The sequence below is a fragment of the Magnolia sinica genome, chromosome 2 (assembly GCF_029962835.1).
Source record: "Magnolia sinica isolate HGM2019 chromosome 2, MsV1, whole genome shotgun sequence".
NCBI classification, from domain to species: Eukaryota; Viridiplantae; Streptophyta; class Magnoliopsida; order Magnoliales; family Magnoliaceae; genus Magnolia; species Magnolia sinica.
The window spans coordinates 25,285,415-25,307,188 of NC_080574.1; the positions used below are offsets into that span (position 1 = coordinate 25,285,415).

Genomic DNA, 21,774 nt, shown 5'->3' on the forward strand with positions numbered 1-21,774 from the left:
TATTTGGAGATGTGACGTATCTAGGGTTGGTCCCAAATTTTGAACGGTTTTAATTGTACTCATTTATTATAAGTAGGTGCCTCTCAACTCATTTTGCCTCCATCGCAACTCAGGATCCAGCGTTCGTCGCCACCCACTGGGCCCACCAAAAGGTACGATGGTCTGAACGGTCGATTACCGTAAACAAGCTGTTATCTCACAATCATCCTCCAGTGATGATTCTAACCGTCCATTTTTAGAGTCGAATGCTCCCCATTGATGTTTTTTTAGTTTTATTTTTATTTAAAAATTCATCTACAGATATCACCTCATGGTCGAAATGATCCGTTCCGCACAAGTTTCTGACGTGTCGCGTATAAGATATAGTCTACATCATGGAAGGTTCCGATCATCAGGACACTCGTGGCCCACCCCAGTGGACGGCGACAGACGATCGATTGGAGTCGAGAGAGGCTAAACAAATTCGAGTGAGAGAGTCGTTGCAGGCTTGCAGCCAATCTCCATTTCCTTCTTGGTTATGAGAGAATGACGTTGCAGCCTATCTCCATCTCCTTCGTCCTTCTTGAGGGGGAGAGAGAGAGAGAGAGAGAGAGAGATAGAGACTGAGAAGGAGATCGAGGTTTCTATGGAGATTTCCATGGATTCCTTGCTGGAGTAGGGCAGAGAAAGTACAATGCAGAGTTCCAAATTCCTTCATTTCTTCTTCTAAAGTTCTAACACACAACTCCTCCAACCGCTCCTATAAATGGCAATGTTCCGAGCACTGAATCTCTCCCGAAGAATCTTCCCTCGTCCTCATCTCTCAACCGTAACCCTAATCTCCCCACCACCTCCTCCAAACCCTAACCCTAATCTCCTCCTTCGCTCTTTCTGCTCATCATCCTCATCCTCATCCTCAATCTCCGATGCTGAATTCCGTAAGTACGTCGGGTACTTCTTTCTACTCCTCGGGTGCGGTGCCGCCACCTACTATTCATTCCCCTTCCCCGACAACGCCAAACACAAGAAAGCCTTCCCCTTTCGCTACGCACCCCTCCCTGACGACCTCCACACCGTCTCCAACTGGAGTGGGACCCACGAGGTCCAGACCAGAGTCTTCCTCCAGCCCGAGAATCTCAACGAGCTGGAGAATATTGTGAAGGAGGCTCATGAGAAGCGGCAGAAGATTCGGCCCGTCGGGTCTGGATTGTCGCCCAACGGTATTGGGCTGCAACGGGCTGGGATGGTGAATCTGGCACTCATGGATAAGGTGCTGGAAGTGGATAAGGAGAAGAAGAGGGTTAGGGTCCAGGCGGGGGCTAGGGTTTCGCAGCTCGTTGATGGGATTAAGGAGTATGGACTGACGTTACAGAATTTCGCGTCCATACGTGAGCAGCAGCTCGGCGGCATTGTCCAGGTTTTATTTTTTGTTATTTTTAATTTTTGGGTTTGAAGAACAGGTTTTATTTTTTGTGAAATTGTCTGAGTAAACTATCCATGAACATGTATAAGATTGGCGCCATTTCATCTGGTGATCTGTAGCTCGGATATAACACTGATTGGATGTTCTTTACCATCCAATGAAGTTCTTACTTCATCTATTCTGGCGATTCGGGCATGAGATTCTCATTGATTCGATAGCTGGATTGCATCACCATCTCTCCTTTGTTTGGTCTTCCTGCTTGTTTGTAAGGTCAGTGACTGGGGTTGGGTTTGTCTGATCAGTTTGACTTACATCTATGGTCCATCCATGGTAGTTTCCACTTGATGAGGTTTAGGAATTAGATTGCTAGTATCATTCAGTTTTATGTTTATTTTTCTTTTAGCTATAACTGATCAAGGTCTGATTTAGTAGTTGCTGGTTGTCCCCATGGACGGGCCACACTCTATGATTGGAACCCATCATTGATGGGCCACACTATCGCATATTATATCATAATAGGGTTCGAATCGTATCTAATAGCAAATTGTAAGATTTTTTTTCTGATTTCTTAAAAAAGTAGAAAACATTTGAAAAAATACAAAGAAAGCAGAAACAAATTGAAAACTCACCAACAATCCATTTCCCATCAATATATACCATGAAAAGTACGTGCATATAATGATATTATCAATTGAGAACATGCATATAGTATGTATCATCATGTGTAAAATGGCAAAAGGGGCAAAAAAAAAGAAAAAATGGGTAAAATGAAAGAAGAAAAAATGAATAAGCATAGGAGAGGGCCTTTTTCATGTTTTATAATCAAAAGGATAAAATAAAGAAGGAAATATGAATAAAAATATTTATTTTTTTAAATGTAATTTTGGGCCCATTTACACAATTCTACGATTATCTACGATAGTCATACGATTTGATACAATAATTGTATGATAATTGAATGATTATTTAAGATTTGTGATTTGGGTGTACGATTTGTATTGTACACACACACAACCCGATATGAATCGTACAATTCGATTAGATAATTGTATGATAATTGCACGATTATTTAAGATTTGTGATTTGGGTGTATGATTGGAATGTACACCCGTAGATATGATGTGAATTGATTATGAATCATATGATTTTGAGCTTGGACAACACTGATACGAGCAAAAGTTGTCAGCTTGTAAAAATTTGAAAGAAAGAACAAAAGCGAGGAGAAGATCAAAGAGAGCAAAGCGAAGTATCGAGAAGCTACGAATGAATATTTTCAAGAGAAGATATATGGTGAAGGTGACTTGGTCCGGTTTTCCTACACAAAGAAAGATTCCCGAAGGGACTTATTACAAACTCAAGTCCAAGAATATTGTTCCATGCTGAGACAAAAGGAAGTTTGGTAACAATACCTGTGAGATTGAGTTAATAGATGGCTTATATATTTCATTGACTTTCAATGTGGCCGATTTGTTTGAGCACCTTGATGAGGTGCTTGATGTGCAAGACAATATAATTATTTATATGCTAAATAATTCCCAAAGAAGGAATTAGACAAGATTTGTGCATGAAGACCACCGATGCCAAACTAGGCTGATATAAGCAATACTTGGTAAAATTAAAGAACAAGCCCCATTTTGATCGTGCAAGGATTATGAGCGATATATTAATCTTCTTGGCAAGTGGCATTGGAGGTTTGGGATGGAAGAAGGTAAGCTATTGATGAGGACATTCGGGCACCAGTCAGAGTATACCAGAGGAGGAGGAGAGCTCCCATTTCTTTATGGCTAGGTGATGCATACATGGGGCTCCGTGGGCCCAATTCGAGTGTCTAGTCCGTTGAAGACCCCGCATGCATGATTATGCATCTTTGAAGGCCTTATGCTAGGAAGATGCATATGGGCTACTTAGTTAGACCATTATGACCATTTGATCATCGTCATTGGACATCTTAATTGTAGGCCACAAAATAGTTTAGTTGTTTATATGTTTGTTATTTTTAGTTTAGCTTATATTTTTGCTGAGTTTAGGGACTTAGGAACAAATTTTAATTTATTGAGTGTCTTTATGTGAAGCTTTTTATCTGAGAGCGTCATTTTGTAAAAAGTCATTTATGAGACTATAAAGGCTTGGACGTTCACACCTTAGCCCATTATTGAATATATGAAAAAAGTTCTTCTTTCTCTTTGCTTTGAGATGAAGCAAATCTCCTGTGATTGGAGTGAATTAGCGCGATGCCATGGAGGGAATGCAAGTTATCCTTCTTTCTCATTCTCTTAAATCAAAAGATATTTCTCTCTCTCTCTCTCTCTCTCTCTCTCTCTTTTCTAGATCTCTTTTCTTCTCTCTCCAACAACAAACCAACTCCATCTCCCATTCATGTTCTTCCCTCTTCCAATCCATACACGCGCAACCTAACTCGTCCCAAACTCCCATCCAACCACTCCTAATTGCACACCCATACGACCATACCTGGCCATACCCAACCGCTCGTACAACCGTACGGACAGACTTCAACGGTTGTCCATATGGTCAGCCTCCCCTTCCCTTTCATCCTTTGTTTTCCCCAATTTAAACCCTAATTCCCAAATCCTAACCCTAGTTTCCTAAAATCCTAATTCCCCAAAACCCTAATTTCCAAAATCCGATTACCAAATCCTAAAGTCCTAACCCTAACCTACCAAAACCCTCACAAACTAAGTGAACCAATTTAAATTGAGAACAATTCCTATACTAGATGGAAGTCCTACCTTCCATAGGTCCTATCTAATCATGTTTTATAAGATTTAGCCGACGGGTTGTGATTTAGTCTTGAATCTAAGCATAGTTAAATACTTGAATTCATCAAGCTTGTGATTGATTAGTATTATTTTGTGCTTTAAATTGTTCTAGTTAATCTGTTGATGATCTCATTGCATCATTCTAGGCTAGGTCATCCGTCCTGTATCAACTATGAAGGGAAGTCATTGCATCTAAGTATGGCTTGGAGGTTAAAAGGTCTTTGTATCATAGTGCTTTGGGGATATGGAAAGCCATTATCTCGGTAGCTTCTTTGGTCGAACTTGGTATGATCTTTTCTCTTGGAAATGGAAGACGGATTCGTTTTTGGGAGGATCTGTGGTGAGGTGATAGCCCTTTGGTGGTGGAGTTTCCAGATTTGTCAAGATTTATCCCCAGATGTGTCTAGGGCTAGTTGCTTCTCCCCCAATAATGGTGGGAGGGGGGTATGGTGTCACTGGTGCAACAGGGGTTTATTTTATGAGGAGCGAAGGACTTTGCTAGGCTATTGGTTCGACTTCACAGTGTCATCCCTTATTTGGATTTGGAAGATTCCTTGGTTTGAATTGCTTCCCCATTTGGCAAATTCTCAGTCAAGTCTTTTTATTTGAAGATCTGGGGCTCGGTGAATTCTACAAATCGCTAGTTTTTTCATGCTTTTTGGTAGGGAGGAGCATGCCCTAACTGTCAACAAACTTCAGAAAAGCGCCATGATCCTTCCCAAAATTTGCCCTCTTTGTATGAATGAAGCGGAATTGATTGATATCTTGTTCATTCATTGTCCCTTTGTGTATCAAGTGTGGTCACATATTCTAAAGCTTTTTGACATTGCTTGGTTGATGCCTCTTTCAGTTGTCCAAATGTTCTGGACGTGGCATGGGGTCCAGCTTCCTAAGGAGAGTTTAGCCTTTGGTGATTGATCATGCTTGCAGTTTTGTGGAATATTTGGGGGAAATGCAATGGATGGTGCTTTCACAACTAAGTGGGTCCGTGGGAAGAGGCAGCGGAGAAATCTAAGGGGGATGCCATCGAGTGGACAGTGAAGCTAAAAGATGCCAATCTTCTTGGTGTCTCTTCTGTATTGGGGCTGTAATGTTTTTTCTGTTTTTTTCTGTTGTTGTGTATTCTTTGCTGTCTTGTAAGTTTTCAAGCAGGCTTTTAATAAAATAAGTTCATTATCCTTAAAAAAAAGCAATGAATTGAAAAGTTGGATGGGGACCTTTAGCACTTGTGTGAAGTAGTTGAGTTCTTTCCAATTTGGGGGAACATTATCATGTAATGAATAGTTGGTCTGTTTGCTGCTAATTTTGGAGGCTAAAATTTGGCGTCCATAGTTGCTATCTGACAAACTTAAATAGAATGTTATAGTTGTTAATGTTGATTCTCTTATGAGCTTGGGGTAGATTACTTGGATTCCAAATCAATCTAAGAGTTTTCTTTTTCCTTGTTGATGAATAAGAGTTGGAAGATCTTTATTAAAGATTTCATAGGAATCTAGGATGTACCTTTAGGATCTATAAAAATGGTTGTTCTCGGAGGTAGAGAGCACTGCACTTGTTGAGTTTATGAAATTAATTCAAATACTTGTATCTATTCTAGTTACTCGGGTAGCAGATTCTCATTGATTTGACAATTGGAATGCATCACTATGACAGCCCATGCCCTTGGCCAACTTTCGTTCAACTCATTAATAAGCTACAAAGAATTGCCTCAAGGACTGTTAAACTCCTTGCCTTTGTTTTGAACACAGTGGACTGCCTAACATGTTGATCCAACAAAATTGGAATACACCAAGCTAATCTGCAGCAGAAAAATGAAAGCAACTAAAGCAAAGAGAGAAAAAAAAGAGGCAGGCAAATTTTTTTTCTTTATTGTGGAGCGAAACCCATTCTGTTATTCTCAAACCCAATCTTCAGTTGGCAGTTCAGGACCTTCTAGAGTCGGGGGTCTCATTACAGACAGTAACTATATTATGCGAAAAACCTTTAACCCTGCTAGATGGGAGGAATTTGGATACAGATGAGGCGAAATATCTTTAGAGATGGTGTTTGTATCATCTTTGCTGTTCTCTTAGGGGGGGCTTCGCCTTGAAGGGGGCTCAGAAACGTTAGTGGTTGAGCATCTATAGACAATTTGAAGCCATGGAAGCTTACATCTTCTCTGAAATTTGGAAGCTCTTATGTTTAGATACATCTTTGAACATGTTCATAGAGAGGACAAAAGCATGTTCATGGAGGCAAATGACATCACTGGTTGTAAGTTGAAGGAGAGTTTAAGGAATAGGTCTTTATATGTGGGACTTTTCACCCTTGCTTGGTGATCTTCTTTGATCCTTGGCCCTAGCTTTTTGATCTTTCTTTTATTTTTCCCTCAATAAATTCTTTGATCATTACCCATAAAAGAACATGAATAAATAAAATAAGTATGACCGAATCTGTAACTCTAACATTGCACATCCAATCTAGTTCAACTTCTTCCCAGCTTTGGTGGAGAGAGATCCCAAAAATGCAATATCTTGGGCAAGCTCCAGCAAATGCCCATGGATGGTTGCTGATATGCTTGAAGGCTGAAGAGGTGCTTAACTTATTCAAAGACCAGAGGCATCCTTCTTGCATGTGCCTAGAGAAGCTAATGAGGAATCAGACCTTAATGCGAAAGCTGGAGCCTTCAGAACTGAGCTAAAGATTGACGATGAGATTGGGCTGATGGGTTTGTTGTATCTGTCTGAGTTTTTCTGTTCCCTTTTGTGCCTGTTGTGGTTTTGTTTGCCCTCAAGCTGTGGGTGTTGTAGGGACTGTTGTATTCTCTCTTTTTCCATAAAAGAAATTTCTGTTATCCGTCCAAAGAGTCTTAATGCGGGTCCAATGTTAGTCAAGTTAACTATTTCATGGCATTCGTAGTAATGGATTACATATAGGATCTTGACCAATCAATCATCATCAGGATGCCAGCTCCAGTATTTTAAGCAATTTCATTTCATCTTCTTAACCATTAGCAGTTACTAATCCCAATACAATTCCATTTTTGAATGAGTCAGACAGTTAATGTAAAATCTTCATCAATACAGGATTTGGGTTTTTGCCATGAATTGTTTTTCTTGAGAATCAAGTCGAGTCATGAGTTTTGAACGTAAATTGTAGGATTCTAACACATCTTTAATATCTAGCATGCTCATTTGGATTCACATGTCTTCAGGTTGGTGCACATGGCACTGGTGCAAGATTGCCTCCAATTGATGAGCAGATCATCAGCATGAAACTTGTTACCCCTGCAAAGGGAACAATAGAGGTTTCAAGTGAGAAAGATCCTGAACTGTTTTATCTAGCCCGTTGTGGACTTGGGGGCCTTGGAGTGGTTGCGGAAGTCACGATTCAATGCGTTGAGAGACAGGAGCTTGTGGAACATACATTTGTCTCTAACATCAAAGAGATCAAGAAAAATCACAAGTAACTATATTTCTTATTCTTTATACTTATCAGATGACTGGTGTTGAGATAACGTTGACAAGTTTAACTCATCGTCAACATCATCTTAGCCTTTCTTCCAGCAATTTGGGGTTGGCTCTTTGGTGCACAAGGTCAACTGAATGATTTTTTGCTAGATTCAACTTTAAAGAAGGTATCTTGGTCTCAAGTGTTTTTCTATCACCACACTAGAGAGTCACAATTTTATTTTATAATTTGCAGGAAATGGCTAGCTGACAATAAGCATGTGAAATACCTGTGGATACCATATACCGATACAGTTGTGGTTGTGCAGTGCAATCCTCTCCCAAAATGGAAAGGTCTGCCAAAGTTTAAACCTAAATATTCAAACGATGAAGCATTACAGGATGTTCGCGAGTTGTACCATGATTCACTTCAAAAATACAGGTAAAACATTAAAATGATTTGACTAATTAACATGCATGCTATTGTATCCTGTCAATGTCAGATATATTTGTCACAGCTGAGTTGGCTCAGGTCCAGACAGTAGAAAATGATTTAAAATTTAAGTAGGCCAAATAAACTGATGTATTACTTTCATATCTTCTCTTCTTCTTCTTCTTCTTCTTTTTTGAACTCTTTTCTTTTCCTTATAAAAAAATAATCTGTATTTTTTATTTTTTGCATTAGATCATTCATACCCCACACCCACAGTTCAGATGATGGTGTATATCGATCTTAATCAGGTTTGGCTAAATAAAACATGTTTTCAAATAACTATTTTCTTTGTCAAAATGATATCAGAGGCTGCAAAGCTGTTACAGGATGTCCTTGATTGGTACCTTATACCAAAAACCCACTCACATAATGTCACCCATTTTGTTTGCTTGTGGGTTGTCCAAGACGTGCTTTAGTGATTCTTTTGAGTGCCACTCCTAATACAATTTCTATATGGATCATTGTTTCTGTCTTTGCAAGTAATTTTCAGTTGATTAACTGCCACTTTAGTTGTTTGCAGAACTGTTGAAACAGGTACTAAACCATCAGAAAGCAATGAGTCAGACATAAACGAACTGTCATTTACAGAGCTAAGAGATAAACTTCTTGCGCTTGATCCTCTCAACAAAGAGCATGTCATAAAAGTCAATCAAGCAGAGGCTGAGTACTGGAGGAAGTCAGAGGGATATAGAGTAGGTTGGAGTGATGAAATTTTGGGCTTTGATTGTGGTGGGCAGCAGTGGGTCTCAGAGACATGTTTTCCAGCAGGGACACTTTCAAAGCCAAGCATGAAAGACCTAGACTACATGGAAGAGCTGAAGCAGCTCATACAGAATGAAGGGATACCAGCACCTGCTCCCATAGAGCAACGTTGGACAGCTCGCAGCCAGAGTCTCATGAGTCCGGCCTCAAGCCCCGTAGAAGAAGACATATTCTCATGGGTAACTGCCATCTTGATATTTCTCTCTGTGCATAATTTGACCCATGGATGCCAATTAGTTGGGAATATACTTGGCATGGCTTGTATTTGCGGCTTGATTATTAAGTTGCTTATTCCCATCTTCATCATATAATTTTATGCAGAAACTTCATCGTATGTATGTATGTATATTCAACATCTCATATCCAATCCGTCCAATTGAAAGGAGCACTAAAAGGCTCGAAAAGTACCCAACAGCTACAACCCATAAAATAAAGACCAATCACTTTGGTGAAAGCTCTTCATACATGAGACCCACCTATTACATCTAACTTAGTCCTCTTATATACATACATCTCTGTCCCAATTTTGCCCCTTCCCCCTAGAAAACCCCAAATTGCCTAAATCACCGCTATTAAAACTGGCCTCTAGATCATCATTTTTTTTTTCTTCCTACAATCTGTCCTCCATGCCACACTAAGAAGAGGCTAGTAATGGACCTGACATCATGTAATGGCAGCTAAAAGAAAGCAAGAAATTTCTCTCATACCTTTTGCGCAAACGGACAATCGATGAACAGATGATCAACTGACTCCACATCCCTCATACACATTACGCAACAATTAGGAATAACCATTGATCTTTTGAGGAGTTTGTTAATTGTGAGAATCTTATTTCTACCCATGAACCATTGGTGCAACCAGCTGATGGGGAGGAACCGCCCAAGCATAGGCACCTCCAAACTAAGCACAAGAATCACACGAAGTAGAAGAAAACAATGCAGAATTTTTTATTCAATTCAAAATGTCGCTTGATACTAATCATCCCAGGCCCTTATATAAGCTTTTGAAACATACATGAAGGGAAAACTCATAATGTCATTGACAACTGTCAACTAATGATTTTTACAAATATGAAAAATAAATAAAAATGCATTTAAAAATATTTAGCTAATTATCTAAATATGCTAGTTGCTTGAGTAGGAGGCTTGGGCCTCCTTATTGATGGGCCAATTGTTGGGTTAGGCTTAATGGGCCTTGGCCTAGCCCATGGATCGTGGGCTCATATCAGCTTGTATCAGTCCTCCCTTGCTTGAAAGAACTCGACTTCGGCGAGTTAGTGGCCTGATATTGTTCATAGAGGTTAAGAGGTCGTCCTTGCCAGCGAACGAAAAACTTATAGTAACCACCGTGGTGTGTGATAATTGGTTGTCAAAAACATCAATGATCGTGTATGTAGGTGGTAAAATGGTTGGAAGTGTGATAGCTTGTTCCTCGATACCATCATTAGTATGGTGTCCGCGATATATAAAAAGATCGTCCACATTGAAAGTATGACTGATAGATAAATCTGGTGGGAGATCTAAAACATATGCATTGACACTAATCTTCTTTATAATTTTGAACGGTCCCGCATTGCGAAGATTGATTTTTATTTTATTATTATTATTATTATTATTATTATTATTTTTTAAGGATTCGGGGTGTAACTATTCAGGACGAATCTGGACCATAACCATGTCGCATTCCGCAAATTCGACAAAACGACGTCTTCCTTCTGCATGTTGCTTATAACTTTCATTACTTACAATGATATTGCATCGAATTTCATCATGCACTTGCTGCATATGGTGGATGAAATCATTAACTTTTGCATTTGGTTTCAACTCTATGGATAAAGGAACCAAATCTATGATATGCTGAATATCCTGCAGTGGAGGCAACTCCTTAAGAAGTTCATCAAGGGCCAAATCTTGAAAGTCATGGATCATGGATTTGACTTCATTAAAATGAGACTCATCGTGATCAGCATCGGGCTCCTGCAATATATATATATATATATATATATAGTGACTAGAGCGAACAATACGTCTTTTTCCTTGCTTTCTTCCTTGAATTTTCGCATTGTAAGAACATGGGAGTTAGAAAGAGCAGCTAATGTCAATAATGGGGGCGTAGATGAATGGGGTGATGTAGGCTACAACAGGCAAAGCTGGATTTGATGACCTTGCCATAGAAAAGTATGTGTGTTAGTCTCACCACCGGTTTGTACTTTTCAGTCAAAGAGCCAAGGTCGACCGAGAAAGATGTTGGTGACATTCATTGGAATTATGTCACACCATATGTCGTCCTCATAGATGCTAATTTAAAGGACACCAAACACCTTCGAGTCATGGGATGACAATGGCATCAACCCACGCAACCTTATATGGTTTTAGATGCCTTTCAGTTGGCAATTTGAGCTTATCAATCACCTCTTGAGATATGATGTTTATTGCACCACTGCCATCGATAATCAGGTTATATAACCTACCTTGGCATTTTACTCCCATACGGAAAACAATGGTCCCTTGCTAGTCTTCCTCCTCCTCAGTGGTGGTACGGAGGTGGCGTATGGTAGAGTAGGGCCTTCAACCTTAGCTTCAACCGTAGTTTCAATAGGAAAGTCTTTTGGTTGTGATACTGGTTTTGCATAGGGTTGTTCCATCTCGATATGCTCATCGTAATAGTTAGGGTCGTCCAAATGGTAGGGGTCCTCATTACCACGGTAGTAATGGAGGTTCCGCCTTGTAGACATTATTAGAAAAGTGTCCTATTTGTCTGCAACAATAACAGTCTACACCTCACCGTTCTTGCCTAAGGGGAGGATTAGGATTACGAACTCGCCTTTGGTGACTTGTCCCTGCAATGTTGGTTGCCTTTGGTATGAGTTTTGTGATGGAGGGCGCTGAAAGGGTTGTGGTGACCTTACAAGCGGAGTCTGCATCTATGAGTGTTACTGAAAATGGTAGAGAGGTGGTCGGTAGCCTTGTGGTGGAGTGTAGTTAAATATGGATCCTGCCCATTTCTCATAAAAGGTTCCTCGGTTGGAGAAGCAAAACGTCAAAGAGTTTGCTGCCGTAGCTGCTGTTCAACTCATCGAGCCTTCTGATGAACATTATTAACTGACTCAAAATCATACATGACCATCTCACACTGGATTTCTTGGCGTAATTGTACTCGACAATGGTTAACTATTATGCGGTCTTTCTCTGTCAACTTACAACGGACAAAAAGCTTATTGAACTTCTCATTGTAGTCATCCACCAATAAAGTCCCTTATTTGAACTCAAGGAGCTCCTGGAGAAGAGTATCCATGTAATGTGAAGTCAAATATTTATTTTCCAACTTCTCTCTCATGTCACTTGACCTGGCGATAGCAGGATGACCCATGATGAGATTGTCGTTGTCAATGCTTCGCCGTCAGATTCTTGTTGGACCTTTCGGCTTGAATTTGACAAAGGCCACTCGTTGGATATCGTTCACGTCATACCATGCAAAATAATATTCAAGCATTGGAATCGAGTCGACAAAAGCTTTTGCATAAAGACGATGCATAAAGTTTAGAACTTCAACTCATACTTTCTTGGTGATATCGTCTTTCTTGGGTGTCTCTATAGCGTCATGATCTCTTTCTGCAAAGAGCCGTTATATGTAGCCATAAATAGACTCCTGAGGACCAATGCAATTGTCTCACTGTTGATCGGAAAGCCTCCCTCGATTGATGTGACCACTATGGGTAGACATTCGTATTAGGGGTTGATGTTGCTAAAGTATTGGAAATAATATAGGGTGGTTTTTTAAGGGTTTTAATGAGCTAGAATGAGGCTGATTTTGGGGTTTTAATGGGCTGGATTTAGAGCTGTACATGAGTTGAACCGAGTCGAGCTTGGCACAGCTCGGCTTGGCTCGGCTCGGCCAACAGCTAACCCTAGCTCAAACTCGGCTCGGTTCGGTCAGCAGCCCGGGCCAGTTCAAGCCGAGATTGAGCTTGTGCGACATTTTCTCAAACGCACACAATGCATCTTCAATCTCTCATAGAATGCATAATAATAACAACACTTTATAGGTATTTCATCAAACACTCAGCGAGCAGCATAAAAAACAAGATATGAGGGCAGTCCTATGGTGTGAAGCTTTTTTTTTTTTCCTTTTCATAGTGATTTGTTTTGTATCCATTCCTTTTTCGCCACCAACCGACTTTGCAGAGAATGTATGCACCTGAAACAACACTCCATTGAGTCATTTCATCAAACACTTGGCGAGCACCATTACAACACTCCGTTGAGTCATTTCATCAAATACTTGGTGAGCATCATCACAACACTCCGTTGAGTCATTTCATCAAACACTTGGCGAGTAGCATTAAGATAAAAATAACCGAGTCACCGAGCCGATTCGATCCGAGTTGAGGTTCGAGTTGAGTCAAGCTCAAACTCGGCTCAAAATTTTTTCGAGCTCCAAAAACCAGCTCAACTCTGTTCGAATCCAATTTCGAGCCGAGCCGAGTCGTGCGAGCTGACCTAGCTAACTCGACTCGTGTACAGTTCTAGCTGGAATAGGGCTGATTTTAAGCTTTCAATGGGTTGAAATATGGCTGATTTTTTAGGAATTGTAATGGGCTGGGATGTGGCTGATTTTTGGGAATTTTAATGGGCTGGAATGGGGCTGATTTTCGGGGTTTTAATGGGCTGAAATATTGCTGATTTGGAGGGTTTTAATGGGCTGGGACATGGCTGATTTTTGGGGGTTTTAATGAGTTGGAATGGGCTGATTTTGAGGGTTTTAATGAGTTGGAATATGGCTGATTTTGGGGGGTTTTAATGGGCTGGGAATGGGATGTGGCTGATTTTTTGGGGTTCTAATGGGCTAGAGTGGGGCTGATTTTGAGTGCTTTAATGGGCTGGAATAGGGCTGATTTCGAGAGTTTTAATGGTTTGGAATATGGCTGATTTTGGAGGGTTTTAATAGCTTGGGGTGTGGCTAATTTTTTGGAGGTTTTAATGGGCTGGAATGAGGCTGATTTTGGGTTTTAATGGGCTAGATTATATAGGTAGAGGGCTGCCAAATTTTTTTCAAAGTCTCTCCTTTTCAATTAGACTTTTGGGCTTTGTAAAAGGAAAAAAAAGAAAAGAAAAAAAAGAGGTGAATGTGGGGTAGGAAGGATGGGATTAATTAAGAAAAAAAAAAGAGAAGAAAAGAGACAAAATTTTATGATTAAAGAAATTGAAAACAATAATATTGAGATTGTTGTTGATTAAGGATTTCAATCCAGTCACTGGAACCCGTTCTGATACCAAATTGGCACAGTTGGTTGAAGGGGAGGATTTGCCTAAGCTTAGGCACATCCAAACTAAGCACAAGAATCACAAAATATAGAAGAAAACAATGTAGAATTTTTTATTCAATTCAAAAGGTCCCTTGATACTACTCATCCCAGGCCCTTATATAAGCTTTTGAAACGTACATAAAAGGAAAACTTATAATGTCGTTGACAACCAATGACTTCTACGAATATGAAAAATAAATAAAAATGCATTTAAAAATATTTAGCTAATTACCTAAATAAGTTAGTTGCCTAAATAGGAGGCTTGGGCATCCTAATTGACGGGCCAATTGTTGGGCTTGGGCTTATGCTTAATGGGCCTGAGTCTAGCCCATGGATCGTGGGCCCATATCAGCTTGCATCAACCATGCGAAAGCCACGACTTTTGGAGGGGGACACCATAGTGCTAGGAGAAGGACAAAAGACCTTTACTCACTTCCGAAGAAGGGGAGCACACCATCTTGTAAAAGGAGCGGACCAAGAAGTGACTCAACTTCTCCAAAGACCACGCCAGCGAGTCCCTATCACCTAAGAATGACTTGATGAACTGAAGCCAATCCAGAAGCCGAGTGGGGTCCTCTACTTTATCTAATAGATTCCTTTGACAGGGAGGAGACCAAATGGCCTCACCATCAGATATAGAATAGCATTGTTCAACGGTCACTTCAAAATCCGTAGCAAGGTTAGGACACTGCTCGATCCATAAATCTACCCATAATCGAATCCTCTTCCCATCACGACAAGAAAACCGGACCCCTTCCTTGAACCTATTCGCCAAACTAAGGACCTCCCTCCACTATCCAAAGGCCTTGCAAAGAGACGAGACTTTCCCCCACCAACCCCCTTCCTACACGCCATACCGGCTAACAATCTCCTCTCTCCACAACCTTCCTTCCATTCTAAACCTCCATAGCCATTTACCAACTAGCAACTTATTCATCTGCTCAGGGTTCCTTGTGCCAACTCCCCCTTGTATGACTTGCAAAGCTCATTCCATAGCAGAAGGTGATGCTTGTGCTTCTTTTCAGCACCACACCACAGGAAATCCTTGCTCAACCTGTCTAGCCTTCCCAAACCAAGGTCGGACATTTGAAGGGAGACAAAGTAGATTGTGAGATTTGGCATAGCCGCTTTGATCAATGTGACCCTTCCTCCTAACGAGATGCGCCAGCTCTTCCACCTAAAAAGATTCTTTTCTACCTGTTTAATAACTTTATCTCATAGATGTTTGGCAGTTTTGCCAATACAAAGGTGGAGCCTGAAATACATTGAAGTTTATACGCTCTTGTTATTTAGGCTTGCCAACTAAAAAGGCATGTTTATATGCTCCTTTTGTTTGGTGCTAATAAATTTGCATTGCTATATTAATAAAAAATAAAAAATAAAAAATAAAAAACCCCTGGGGAATGAATTCCAATATGACCACACACCTCCCTGGGGGTCTAGGGACTTGAACCCAATGCCATTTTGCATCAATATCCTTTCCAACCCAAATAGCTTGGTCAAGGCTATGATGATGGTGCACCTGCAATAGAAGTATGCTTATTCTGCCGCTTCCTGGCATTGACAAGTTCAGTTTTCTTCTTCTTTTTTCTTTTTAAATTGCTTACCTGCTTGTTTTTCCTGTTTACCAGGTGGGAATAATCATGTACCTTCCTACTTCAGATGCTCGTCAGCGGAAGGAGATAACAGAAGAGTTCTTCAATTACAGGCATTTGACACAGAGCCAGCTATGGGATGAATATTCTGCTTATGAACATTGGGCTAAGATTGAGGTACGAATCAGAACCTGGGTATAGTGACCATAAGTAACATGAAATTATAGAATTTGTATTTTTCAACAAAATCAATGGATTCCACCTTGTCTTGAAACTTTCCAGAAATGATTTCCATTCTTGATATAGAGGGGATGCATAGTTTGTTTTCAGAAATGTCAAGAGCATTTGTTTCATTAAACAACTTTCTGTAGGCTTTGATTATAATAGTGATTTTACCACTAAATTCCTCAGAAATTTGCATTTCACCAAACAATTCCTGGATGAGACCAATTTCCATGGAGATGCTTTTTGAGGGTGAACTTACTAAAATGTCTTTGTTTATTTTTTTTCTTTAAAAAGTAGTGAAGTTGAGAATTGTGGGGCCCATGTCTCATATGCAATGTTCGAAATATCGGTATTGCGTTACATATCGCATTCTTGGGATATGGATATGTATCGGTTATTGCATGGGATATATCGGTTGTATTGTGTAATGTATCGTTGTTGTTGGAAACATTGGAAAATTGGTTGAACTTTTCAAAGAAACTTCAGTAATTGTTAAAAAAAGACGTCAATACACACTTACAAATCAAAACATTACAAAAAAAAAAAAAAAAAATCTTTTTTTTTTTTTTAATGTATGGGGTCCTAATCTATACGTTGTCTAACTGAATTGATGCAAGTATATTCAATGTCTATTCATATAATTTAAAAATGTAAGAAGACTTGTGGAAACACAAGCAATACATTTAAAAGCAAAAGAAGAATCACTAGACTTAGGTTAGATACATGTTTGATTTGATGTTTGGACACAAAGATTGCAAAAGATTTTTGAGAAATTGGGAAATTTTGATTTTTCCAAATTTTTGCAACTCAGCCAATCTCCTCCAAATCTTGAAATCGAAGCTCTTCATATAAAAAATGAAAAATCATGGATTTGTAACAATTTGACACTAATTTAACATGATTTACATAAAATAAAGGATTGAAATTTGAAAATGCTCACCAGATCGAACATGTGGGATATATTGTACTACTTATGCGTTTTGTATTGCAATGGTGGGATACAAGATATATCGTGGGATATCGGCCGATATCGTCGATATTTAACATATGAACCCACCATGGCAATCACATGAACAAAAAATTTGGCCGATTGAATCATTAAATGGGTTACACATGGATTTGGATGTTTTTGAGTGGTGTATATTATTATTTTTATTATGGCTTGGTCCACCTTATGATTGGATCAGCCAGATTTTTGGTTTGTCTGATAATGATGGTGTGGTGGGGTGCATCTGCTGGTCCTCTTGGATGTCAGGAACATGCCAAGGGAGGCCCACAATTCTCGATTCACAGCATTTATGTAATTTCTCCCCTAAAAAAGCACTGCCCGGGATTTTCAGTTCCTCCAGGAATTATTTGGTAAAATCCGAATTCCTGATGAATTTTGCTTTAAAAATCCCTTGATAGTGTTTCCAATAACTCTGCTTTCGAAGAAATCAACGGATCACAAGAATGAGTATTTAATCTACTAATTGACTATTTTCTCCTTCAAGAGTAATACAAGGTAGTGGCCTCCAAATTGCTGGGTGAAAGCGGAGAAGATGATTTAATTATTATGTGCTAAGTTGCATGAATCTTCCACCCCCTGCTCCAGACCATGCTTTGGACTTGCACTCCTGTTCTTGCTTCCTAGTTGTTTATACTCACTAACAGTTTGAAACAACACTCCCACACTGAATATGCTGCCACTTCTCTCCATGCACCAAGCAACCATATATGGCACTAAAGCTGAAATATTAACTAGGTCCGTAAGGTATTGACAAATGTGTTGTGCTTTCATAGTGTTCTTGGAATGCTAGACATCTTGTATTCCACTGAATCTCAATCCTGATGGTAGCTCCTTTGGGAATCTTTGTCTCGCTAGTATTGGGGGTTTGGTTCATGACCTCAGGGAATATTATGTTTTCTTTTTCTGGGCATCTTGGGCTGCCAACTTAATGATTCACCTTCAACGGGGATCCACTGTATTAAGGAGCAGTTTGATATGCCAATTATTGTCAAAGGTGACTTCACAACATATTTCAGGAAATAAGGGTAGTCACGAAGAACTATGGCATGAAGCTGACTCCGACAACATTTCATGGAATAAGCACCATGATGGTTTTTATGATGGCTGATTCCCTTTTGAAAGGGGAGTCACCATGATGGTTTTCATGGAATAAGCAACATCTCTCTCTGGTTTTCCAGTCAGATGACTAGCTAGCTTTTGGAGCAGAGACATGTTTAGGTTACAAACACATGGTAGGTTAGTCTTGGAATTTGAGAAATTGAGTCGGAGGCTTCTTTACTTGCAATAAATATTAACAGTAATTAATTAGTCAAGGTTAAAAATGTGGGGATGAGGCATTATTTTATTTTCCCAATTGAGCTTTTTTAATTTTTTGGGGTTCGCTCTTTTCTTAACTTACATGTTTGAGCATCATGATGAGAGGAAGAGGTAGTTAGCTTTTGGAAATTTTGGCCTTGTAATTTACCTTTCATGCTAATGCTCATGTAACTCTTTCTGCAGGTTCCAAGGGACAAGGAAAAGCTTGCTGCACTCCAAGAAAGACTGAGGAAGCGTTTTCCAGTCGATGCATACAATAAAGCACGCAGGGAATTGGATCCCAACAGAATCCTTTCGAATGGCATGTTAGAGAAGCTGTTCCCAGTACCAGAAACCAGTTGAGGTATTGGGAAACATGATCTTTTTTCTTTATTTTTTGTCAGTTTTGAGTCAGCTACCTTGATTTATACTAGTTGGTTTCTCGTCCTAGCAACATTGAGCATCGATGCAACCACGGGAAATGTGTAGAGTTAATAGAACAGGGGTCCATTATTGAAAGCATTCGAGATAAGAAAGTCTCTCCTTGTGGGGTGATGGTGCTCAACACCTCATTCTTAAGGTTGTCACTTTGACTGCAGCCTATTGTTTTACTGAAATAAACATCAGATACGTCTCACTAGGGTATTTTAGTTTGAGAAGATGCTTGTCTTTCTGTGGCTCACTGATTTTTTCTTCTCACACCAAATGGGTCATCAGCAATGTAGATGGGATGCGAATCCAATTGCTGGATCTGGACCATCAGCTGGGATTAAGAGATCCACAGTGCTTTACTGCAAATCTGACCATTGGATTGCGAGGAACCCACAGCAAAGACCTACAATAGGTCCGCTGCTATTGCAAAAGGGTCGCAGGAACAATTTGCAAGAGTTACTGCGGAACACTAATGCTCAGAGCATGCATAAGAATGCAATTGATTACTCAAATTCTGACTGTCAAAAAGAGAGTTCCACAGCTGACTAAGAAAAACCTAGTAGTTTGGATTATGAGAAATTAATCATCATTCTTTTGTACATCAGGCTTGCTCTCTTTTGCCCGAATCCATAGCTGCAGAGAACCTGGCCTTGTAATAGTGCATCCTTTCTAAGGGTGCACCTGGTTTGGGTTGGTCTGGGCTCTGCCATGTTTGAAATGGTTTGGATTGAGTTTTAGAGGCTTGTATGTTAATGGTCCAGATGTCTATGTTTCAATTGTCTACCTTATATCTGCTTTCTATTGTTGTGCACTAACAATTTACTTTGGAATGGGTTTATAATAACCCATCAAAATTATAAACAAAACAGAGAGAGAAGGGGGAAAGAGAGCATTGAGAATATAAAAGCCATTATCATTGTAATGCTTCTTTACTAATCACATATCTTATATATATATATATATAAAGAGAGAGAGAGGGAAATGGTTCTATGCGGTTGACCTCATGGGAACATCCCATGCGGTCGAGCTCTGTGGGCCCCACTGTGGTGATGCGTGTCAAACATCAACACCGTGCATTTGATTGGTCCCCTTTAAATTATGGGATATTCCAAAAATCAACTGTATACGGAGCTCAGGTAGTCCATACCATCTAAAATCATGTGAAGACATGCCTAAAACATATAAAAGCACTTGGTGGGGCCCACCTAAGATTTGGATGCGTTTGAAACTTGGTCTGAATCCTTATCTAAGTGGGACACATAATGGATGGGCTGGATTTGTAAACCACATCTGGCGGGCCCAACAAATGATTATGAATGTTTTAATGGGAGGGTAACCCCTCTCAACTTTACTTTTGTACGTGGTGTGGCCCACAAGTCATGGATTGACTTGATTTTTAAGCCTGACGCCCACCATGGAATGGTGCATCTGACTAATGGGGTAGATGATGTTCGAGTGGGGCCACACAACTCGACCTCATGGGAAGTTCCCACGTGAGGTTGAAAGCATATATATATATATATATATATATATATCGAGTCATGCTCCCCTGCGCACGTGCGCACCTTTGCACATGTGCCATGGGTGTCTAATCTGAACGGTCCATGTGATGCGGAATCCCATGAAACCCCATGTGGCAAATTTTCACCCCTATCTAAAATTATGGTGGGCCGTAGCAAAGAGAAATGCAAATCAAGGGAGGAAATTGTTTTCATTTTCCATGGCCCATCAAAGTTTTAGATCAAAGTAAAACCTGGGCCCGGAGGGTTTCACGAGGTGCTGCTTCACATGAACGGTTCAGATTTTGGATCCACATCACGTATAATGGGTTCTCAAAAAAGTTCGTACGTAGTACGTACGAACTGGTTCGCAGGTGAGCGTTTCCGTGTGTGTGTGTGTGTGTGTGTGTGTGTGTGTGTGTATATATATATATATATATATATATATATGGAGAGAGAGAGAGAGAGAGAGAGAGAGAGAGAGAGGATCGGCTACGCACCAGTTCGCATGTCATTACATGCGAACTTTGCTATTAACCGTTGGATAAGGTAGACGGTCCGGATAAAAGTGCTCTTAGCGCAAGTTTGAAAGAGTTAAGTTCTTCTGCTGGAAACCTAAGTGGGACCCAGTCAATCCATTTTGTGAGATCATTTTAGGACATGATGCCAAAAATGAGTAGTATGGGTTGAAAACGTAAGGAATGCACACAGTTGAAATATTCCTGGGGCTCAGAAGTTTTGAATCGGGCTAATATTTGGGTTTTCAGTTCATCTCAGTGGTAATGATATTATGAACTGTATGGAAGACATGTAAACATCACTGTCGACCCTAGAGAGGTTTCAACAGTAGAAAGTTCCCTACCCACCTTTTCCTATAGTTCAGCCCACTTGAGTCTTGCATCCTGCTAATTTTTGGTCTCGAGTCTTAATTAAAATGAGCTCAAAAAATGGATGGACTAGGTAGATTTCTCAAAAACATCATGGTGGGCCCTATCTAGGTTTTCTAGTGCGTTAAAGGCTTTTGCAAGAAATCCGTGGCGGATTTCCACGGATTTTCTGCAAAAGCTGCTGGAAACCTAAGTGGGACCTTGAGAAATCCAATCTGTCCATCCGTTTTGCGAGATCATTTTAGGACATGAGGCCAAAAATGAGCAGGATATAATACTCAAGTGGGCCGAAGACATAAGGAATGAACACACACAATTAAAATATTCTTGGGGCCTAGAAGCTTTAAATCAGGCTAATATTTGTGTTTTTAGTTCATCTTAATGGTAATGACATTACGAACGGTATGAATGGCATGTAAATATCACTGTCGACCCCAAGGAGGTTTCAACGGTTGAAAATTCCGTACCCACCTTTTCCTTTAGTTTAGCCCACTTGAGTATTGTATCCTGCTCATTTTTGGCCAGATGTCCTAAAATGATCTTACAAAACGGATGGATGAATTAGATTTCTTAAAAACATAGGATGGGTCCCACTTAGGTTTCCAGCGGAAGAACTTTATGTGAAAGGCTTCCGCCACATCATTCCGAGAATTAGAGAATAAGG

General features: G+C 40.0%; 1 protein-coding gene across 1 annotated transcript; it reads left to right on the plus strand.

The window, feature by feature from the left end:
• The first annotated feature begins 385 nt into the window (after nucleotides 1–385).
• LOC131236723 (L-galactono-1,4-lactone dehydrogenase, mitochondrial) lies at nucleotides 386–18,974 on the plus strand. The gene is made up of 6 exons (XM_058234108.1): nucleotides 386–1,396; nucleotides 7,373–7,623; nucleotides 7,864–8,049; nucleotides 8,621–9,041; nucleotides 15,799–15,939; nucleotides 18,497–18,974. The coding sequence occupies exons 1-6, from the start codon at nucleotides 746–748 to the stop codon at nucleotides 18,653–18,655; spliced, it is 1,809 nt and encodes a 602-aa protein (XP_058090091.1). The 5' UTR covers nucleotides 386–745; the 3' UTR covers nucleotides 18,656–18,974.
• The last annotated feature ends 2,800 nt before the right edge of the window (nucleotides 18,975–21,774 follow it).